Source organism: Boleophthalmus pectinirostris, unplaced genomic scaffold (assembly GCF_026225935.1).
Source record: "Boleophthalmus pectinirostris isolate CB_2022bp ecotype Guang Dong unplaced genomic scaffold, ASM2622593v1 HiC_scaffold_17, whole genome shotgun sequence".
NCBI lineage: Eukaryota > Metazoa > Chordata > Actinopteri > Gobiiformes > Gobiidae > Boleophthalmus > Boleophthalmus pectinirostris.
The window spans coordinates 18,460,860-18,469,325 of record NW_026571115.1 but is presented as its reverse complement, the minus strand read 5'-3'; the positions used below and the strand labels follow the sequence as shown (position 1 = coordinate 18,469,325).

Genomic DNA, 8,466 nt, shown 5'->3' with positions numbered 1-8,466 from the left:
AATAATCACAGCGGTTGCGGCATATTTATTCAGTGGGTGAGACAGCTGACCTCTGGATGGCTTGCATACAGTGACATTAAGACCATCTGTCATGGTTGTATATTGCACAGGATTCCATATGAAAATGATGGTGCTATTTATGTTATATATGTCGGGATGCTTGTCTGAGAGGTCCCAGAGTTCACTGCTATATGGGTATCCTATTATTATTTTCATTCAGGGTGGGAGTGGCACAGCAAATTGCATGCCTACAATTAGTCCCATTATATTTATCTCGTGCCAACTAACTTTGACCTTCATTCAGTTATACATTTTACATGTCTACATGTCATATTTATATCCATACAACAAATCAAGCATAACATTATGACCCTCTGCTGTTTTATATACCGTCTAATATACCTCCGTGCTGTTACACATATGTTGAGGCAGACTGCATGTGGTGTGCAGAGGAAAGGGAGAGGGAACAATGTGAAGACTTGATGATTGGATCAGAGCATCTTCAAAACCTCTTGTGGTGCTCCCAGTCTGTTTAAGTGGGTCAATGAAGGGACAGTGATGAACCCAACACAGATGATGCATAGCGGAGGAAGAGGATTGCTTGTGTTGTTTGCTTCAATTTGACCTGCTGAGCGCAAAGTTGAAAAGGAAGTTCTGATTAAGGCACAATCATGGTTTGTTAGATATGGGGGCCCAGTTGGAGTTTTATGTGAAATTGTACTCTTCTATTGTGTATCTCAATATAACCTCTTCAAAACATCAGAGAATCATCTTTAGTTGTTCCCTGCTCAGCATCTTGTCTTGCTTTTTAAGAACCTGTATTGCAGAATTAATAGAGGACTCACATAGCAACCACAAGCAACCTCACAGACTACAAAAATTAAACACTTGAGAAAATTACATATAAATCTAACCTAAAAAAAATGGACCAGAATGGAACTCTACGTAAGAGTGTTTTGCAAAGGGTTAATGTATTATAGCTTAAGACTACATAGAATAGTTATTATAAATTATTTTCTGGATCTGGACAACCAAACATTCTGTAAAACACTGTCCATCATTTGCAAAGATATATTATTTTGTAAATTATATCATCTTATTTTGGTGGACTTCTACTACTATTATATTTTGTTTATTAAAACATCATATGAACTGGTGCAATGTTATGTATGTGGGTCAATGGTTTACAGAGGAAACAAAAGATCTCTTGATGCTGATGCTCTTGACTAGAATAAGTAGGCTCACATAGGAGAGCCAGTTTTTTTTTTTTTTTTTTTTCAAAGTAGACTGAGGTAGTTTTAAACTGAACATGCATAGCAGGGGAATTGTGAATTGGTAAAACACATTCTGAGGCTTGAGCTCCTCAGACAGAACTGTGTGCAGATAGTGAAAGAGGATAGAAAGTTAGTGATGTGACATAAAATGACAAACAAGATGGAGGCATGTTTACTCACTCTCAAAGACAGCTGAAAGGGACTGGTTATTCCGATGTGTTTACTTCAGACTCTCCTGCTGCAGCAAAAGAAAACTGAGAACATCTACAAAATAGTGTTACATCAAACCATGGTCTTCTCTTTTTAATAGGGATGGGACAGGATGTAATTTCCACAAGATGACACACAAGATTGGGTCCACGAGAAGGAGAAATTTTATAATAAATAAATTATGCGGTTCGCTTCACAATTTTGGCCTTTTACTATTTTTTATTTTTGCGCTCTACTTTACTTAATATGATATAAATTTACTTTGCTGTCATTGTAGCACTATTCCAACACTTTTTGGACCAATCCAAATGTAAACATGTGAAAGATCATTGTTCTCATGTCCATCCCTACTTTTTACACTGTATACTGGGCTGAAAACATATATTATTGAGTGTGCAGCTATAGGGACTCATGATATTTCTTTGTTTTAGATCCTCAGTTCCTTTCTTGACTGTGTATAGCTGAAGCCTGTCTGTACACCTGACCTGATCCACAGCTTCTTCTCCACTGACCCTGATGTGTTGCACTGAATATAGGTGTTCAGTTGATGTGCAGTGAAATTCAATAGAAGACATACTGTATATTTTCAACTCACTCTTGTAGATGTACTATGTAACGTGTAACTATGTAGCTTATAGCCAGAAGAGCATTCATGGCAAATCAAACCATGGTTGAATTGGTTTGATATTGGATATTCGACACATTCAAAGACATTTAACTCGGGATGAATATCACAGATTTTTTTTCAAACAACTTGTGATGTCTTCATAATCATCCAGGGTATATATCACAAGACAGTAATTATTTAAAACAAAAACAAAAAAACATTGAGCTCTGACCATTGCTGATTTTTCTTTCCTTACCAGATGGGTACCAATAATTTTGTCCACATCTGTACATCAAAAGTGAACTGAGTGATGAATTCAGAAATATGCATTAAATCAGCTCGTAGAATGATTTTGTAATAATTACTGTCTTGTGATATATGCCCTGGATGATTATGAAGACGTTACAAGTTGTTTGAAAAAAAATCTGTGATAAGCATTACAAGTTAAACGTCTTTATCCAACATCCAATATCAAACCAATTCAACCACGGTGCAAATCAATAATACCTCAGCGGAGGCAAGCATGAAAAGTTACATACAGCACCTTTAAGTATTTAATAAAGTCTCCTGTTTTTTATTCAAGAAAAGTACTGAGTAGGTTCCATTACTAATATGAGTCACGCTTGTTTTAGTGCAGTGCTGGGGCGACTATGCTTGCATACAGACTGTTTTTAGCTGAAGATACCGAGAGCCATCGAGTTTACAGACAGACGAAAACCACTGGGTCAGAAAGTTCACTTAGTTGAACATGCAGCAGGATACGCTCCATTAAGAGTGCACAATTCACTCTAGTTAATCTGTAAGATCGTTTCATCTCAGTGGCTACTGGTTTATAATGAGTCTATCCATGCACATTAATACTCAAACACACCTTCCACCAAAGCAATTACACATTCAAACAGGAAAGCTTAGCATAATGAGAAGGGGCCGCACAGAACTGCCCAGTGCTTTAAAAATACATACTAAGCTGACCAGAATTTAGAACAGATCTCAGAATGGAGTGGGAAATTGCAATTAGGAGAAGAGCTGAAGCTTTTTGTAAAACGCAGCCACCGAGGGAGACCTGGGAGGTGCTGGTTCTGATTGCACTAAAGCTGCAGGGAAGGAACCGTATCACAAAGAGCAGTACACACTGCCCCCTAGAGGATTAAAATAATAAGACTTGTTAACGTCAAGTTCCAATAACTGATGAAGTGGATAGCCCCTAATTGTTTTCAGTTACAAAATGCTGCAAGAGAAGATGGAAGATATATGTTTTTTATTATTATTATTGTCCAAAAACAGTGTAAGGAAACATTTGTATCTTACATATAAAAAATGTGTAATGTGTAAGTCACAGCACAGAGGTTCACAGAAAAATTCCATTAAAATCAAAACTCTATGTGGAAATAGAAAATTCCAGTTTTAATTACAACATGTATTCTAAAAAAAAGTTACACTGTATTGCAAACTATTTGTGTAGCCTAGTATTTGTGATACATTTTATAAACTAAATTCAGCAATCAGGCAAGTACAGAGTACCAGTACAAATGCAATCGCCTAAATAATAATTTTATGTATTTTAAAAATCAAATAAAAGACAACATTGGCCTTGTTTGGTACTCTTGCAGAACCAAGTGCAGTCAAAGGCATTTCCACAAAATTGTTTTTTTCACTTGCAATGAATAATAAATCAAACAAATGGGTGGATTCCAGATTGTTTTTCAAACGTAATGTTATGGACGTTATCATACACATACTCTTTTGTTATGCAACCTCCTGTTTTCTTCTATACAGGGAATGAAAATAGGATGTAAATGTCCACAATTAAGGCTCTTGAGAAGGACACCATAGATCTTCTATTATTTTTGTAATTCTCCTTATGTGCCTTATTCCATAATATGTACACTATGTGTGAGCCACAATAAAATATGGAGTTCTACAAACATAATTTTATTTCTTTAAAAGAAGAAATGCCTTAAGGGACAATTCATGTAAACAAAACACCACTGGCATGAGTCATTTGCCATATTTGAATTTGGTTTGCAAAAAATGACATCAGTGACCAGCCTGATGGACAAGTATTCAAATGTTCTAGCTGCTGCGAATACAGAACCAGGAGTAGACTGAATGGATTCATTACTCCAACAGCTACGCTTGGCGGTAACTATACTGGTCAATTAAAGAAAAATGAAAAATGTGATATCTATTCATTCCTCATTCACTAATTTTGACATTTCAAAACAGTGATGTGAGTGTCATGGAGCCAGCAACTCTTACCAGTTACATAATTTGGGCAATTGGCAGTAGAGCAGAGTTCATAAGAAGTAGGCTACTTTATAGATGTTGGTGGCAGCAGGAATGGCAGTTGCAGTTGCAGATTTGTCAGTACTCCCACAGAGACAAAGTATCAACACAAGTACCATCACCCATCAGTGTACCTCCTTGGTCTCCACGGAGATATTTCCCATTGGAGCATTTGATGGCAGCTCGTCCATGCTCCACAAACTCCAGGAAAAAGTCATCAGACTTCTCTCCATCTGAACACACCAGGCCATTACTGGAAACATTCCAGTATTTTCCATTAGCACCTGTTCAAACAGTACTTGTGTTATTTGTGTATGATCAACAACACATTCATGTATGTTTATAAAGTAGCATGCTATTTATGCATAGATGGGCTCCCTGTTCCTACAAAAAAACATGTGCAATATATAGAACAGCATGCATTTCACAAAATATGCATTAATAATAATCTGTAATTTGTAAACTGGTCTAAAACATGAATGAGTTTACATTCAATGACACAATGCTCATCTGGCTGCCTTCGTACCATAAAATATATATATTGTTAAATAGAAGGGTAGTGGAATTGGAGCTGCACACACAGGTATTGTAATACTTATTTAAATACTGACTTTTTATGTGGTATGCTCCATCGCTGAAAATCAATGAAAAGATATCATAGATGGATCGATTTGCATCCAGGGTGTTGGAGTTCTTATGGTGACACACAAAGCCATTTTCTCCGCGGAGGATGAGGATTGGGCGGTTGATGAGCTTCATCAGAAATAACTCATCATCACCTGAATTAAAAGGACCTTTTAGGACTGTGTGTACAAGTCTTGGTTTAGAATGAGACCAAAATCACCCACCAACAGAGTCACTGACTGCAGACAGCTGGCCATTCTTCTTGGTACAGACGTACTTCCCATTGCTGGCTTTAAGAGCCACTCTTTGTCCTCTCCACTCGATGTCAAACATAGTATTGACCTCACTGGAACAAGAAAAGGACAGATGCGTATTGAAATGGAAGTCAAAAGAAAGCAGCATAAATGCTCCTCTGTGCAGCTGAGGGCAAGAGCGTACTACTCACACTTCTGTGGCAGTGGACTGGATCTCTCCATGAGTCACCAGAGTCCAGTAGGAGCCACCATTAGTCCTGAATATGGCCTTTTTGGTCTCTTTGTCAATTTCCATCTGAAAAGTCTCCATGTCCGTTTCCACATCCTGATTGGCTGAAATGCTCACTCCTGTTAAGAAGGGTAATCCACCTCATTAGGCATTGTTAAACAATGATGACTTTCTGAACAGAAAAAACATGAGTCAATAATAAAAAGTTCAATAATTAATTGCAGATAAGCCCTGAATGTATGTGGATTTTTTTTAAAATATAGTCCACATACTATTTATTGATTGATTTGATTAATTGATTAATTCATTTTTATTTCAAACATATTCAACTTATTACATAATAATAAATCTAGTCATAAAACATCAATATATAAAAAATACACATGCTCAAAAGGCAGTGTGAAGTGTATATAAAACAAAATCATCTTTAAAATGCTGCATTGCTTATAAACACACAGATTCTGCTCTTGGTAGACCACTTAGTAATCGCTTAGTGCTCTAACCCTTCAGCCCTGCACCTCTTTAGTTTAATGAGCACTTTCAATATTGCTCATTTGGCGCAACCATACTGAGATGAGTGTCTCAATTGTTTGTTATTTACTTAATCCATGGCTTTATCAGTGCGTGAGTATGTCATGTGCAGGAGAACACAGACACGTATCAATCAGCTGTGTCGGCTGCAGTTCAAATTAGGTGCCACTAAAATATCCTCCAACCTTTCTCTTAAGCCTGTTACAGCCTAATCCACAGTCGCCCCTCCACCCTCTCTGTTCATGTCCCGCTCTAAGTCCCTGAGTGGTGAAATGCAAATCTGCGCTGCAGGACCCACTAAGCAGCTTTCTGTACATCGCTCCTTAAAACATTACTAAGCACTAGCCAAACATAAGAATTACAAATTGTCTTAAATAAATCATGTTGCACATGATTCCAGAAATTATATTTCCAATGCATGTTTGCTCACAAATATTGCAGTTTTAAAAGATACTGAGTTGATTAAATAGAAGTTCAAGTCAGTTCCACTGTTCCACATAGCACGCTGTGGTAAATCTGATCATGCTATATGCGCAATTGCCCCATGTTTTTTTTATTTTTTATTTTTATAATTAAATTATTATGGTTTTTAATCATTGTTTAAAAGTAAACAATGATTAATTTCTGTGACCACCTTATGGTTTATCCCACTGGAACATTTACAACAACGTGTGCTGAAGATGCAGCTTAAGAGCTTGTAACTACAGGGCTTAAGGACCATTGAATGTAATTTACACCTTTGGGCCATGGATCTGCCCCAAAGTCATTTGCACGCAGCTTAATCTTCAATGGACACACAGTGGAGATGACAAAGCCCATTACGACAAATGCCTTCTTCTAGGTGTGTCCGGCCATTTCAATGGAGCAGGTCTTTATTGGGAAGTCTGAGCTTACCAACAGGTCTGTTTCTACTCCGCACAGTCAGTGAGGTTCCTCTTAGTAAGTGCAATTATACTAATAATGTAACATAATTACATTGTGCACAATATACATCCATATCATTTTAACAGTGTGAGAAAAGCATTCACTTTGCCATTCTCTGTCTGACTATAGCTCCATAATGATGGCTCTGTCCTGACTGTGACATATAGAAGATGCTGCACTATAAATCTAAGAGTCGATTAAAAACTCTGCATGAACTCAGTCCACTATGGTATTATATACTGGACTTCAAAAACCCTTGTGATCCTTTGTCGTATGCTCAATATAGAGCATTTGTCTGACCTTGAATATTCAAATATTATTTTTACGTAATTGTGTTTTAGAACATAGGTGCATGGGATATCTTTAACTAAGCAGAGTAAAATGCATAGGTGATTAAAAGTAAAAAGACATAGTGTGCTTGGAGGATAATTCTTAGATGAGGTGTTAGTACCTTGTTTGACTGACACATATCTTTTATTGGCAGCTTGAAACACGACTTGCGGGTGACTCTCCTCCAGGTCAAACAGCTCATCTTTCCCCGGTTTGGAACAACGTCCGGACCGGAGTGTTCCCGTGGGCCCCACAGGACTCAGGTACTTCCCCTCACAGTCTTTGAAGGCCAGCTTGCCTGACTTGAGCTCCAGAGTGAAGCTTGTGCTGTTGCTACTCTCTTTCACCAGCTTACCGTCGTTGCTGAGGAAACGGCTGTCACAGGTCTTCAGGCTGTACTTGCCGTCAGCGTACACCAAGGTGACCAGAGAGTCCACTCCCCAGGGTATGTTGCTGTCTACAGAGATCTCCCCATCTGTGCCAGACAGATGGGCATAGCGCTTGCGTGCCACACTGAACAAACTAGCCTGTGGGTGAAGTGCCAAGTGGACCGCCCACAGCTCTTGCTCCCCAATGACCTGGGCAAAGCAGGAGAGGTAGTCGGCCGAACCTCCAAAGAAACGCTGGTACAATTCTGACTGCAGTGCCCAGCGGCCATCGGACTGGGGAACTATGATGAATCTGCACTCGGCTTCTGGCTTCTCTGCCCCACACGAGATCTTCCCATCTTTGTCTGATCCCAGGTAGCGTCCCAGGTGGCTGCGCAGGAACACCACTGGTCCGTCTAGCTCATCCTGCTCCAGTGTCCAAATCTGCTTCTTCTTCATGCTGTTTGCCGAGGCGTTCACCTTGAACCCAAAGGCCTCTGCTGTCAGGTAGCGGTTTTCATAGTTGATTAGGCCAAACTGGAGCTTCAAGGCCTTGTTAATTCCGTTTGTGGGCATGCTTCAACGCGGGCCACTCCTATGAGCAGTAATTTTAAAAAAAGCTTTAGTAGACACAAAAGCAGTTGTAATGGGCTAAAGCAGGCATGAGACAAAAGGAAAAAAAAATCTAATGTTTCTTTCTTTGCTGCTTGCACCTCACAAGCTGTAAATTAGGTCCACTTATCTCCCTTGTAGGATTGTTTAGTGCTCCTTCCCTCTTTGTGACACTTTCTCTCCCTCTTTCCCCTGAGGGCGATCACGGCCACATGCC

General features: G+C 38.9%; 1 protein-coding gene across 1 annotated transcript; it reads right to left on the bottom strand.

Moving 5' to 3' along the window:
- Window positions 1-4,432: 4,432 nt before the first annotated feature.
- fscn2a (fascin actin-bundling protein 2a, retinal) lies at window positions 4,433-8,213 on the bottom strand. Its single transcript, XM_020935171.2, has 5 exons — window positions 7,391-8,213; window positions 5,447-5,603; window positions 5,226-5,347; window positions 4,989-5,156; window positions 4,433-4,661 (listed from the first exon to the last, which is right to left on the bottom strand). Exons 1-5 carry the CDS (start codon window positions 8,211-8,213, stop codon window positions 4,456-4,458), a joined length of 1,476 nt encoding a protein of 491 aa, XP_020790830.1. The 3' UTR covers window positions 4,433-4,455.
- Between the last annotated feature and the right edge of the window lie 253 nt (window positions 8,214-8,466).

Bases quoted from the DNA above. Each gene is read 5' to 3' on its own strand.
- fscn2a (XM_020935171.2), bottom strand. From the start codon at position 8,213: ATGCCCACAAACGGAATTAACAAGGCCTTGAAGCTCCAGTTTGGCCTA. The intron at 5,157-5,225 runs GTGGGTGATTTT...CTTTTAATTCAG, and splicing joins TGCAGTCAGTGACTCTGTTG to GTGATGATGAGTTATTTCTG. The intron at 4,662-4,988 runs GTCAGTATTTAA...CTGTTTGAACAG, and splicing joins TGGAGCATACCACATAAAAA to GTGCTAATGGAAAATACTGG.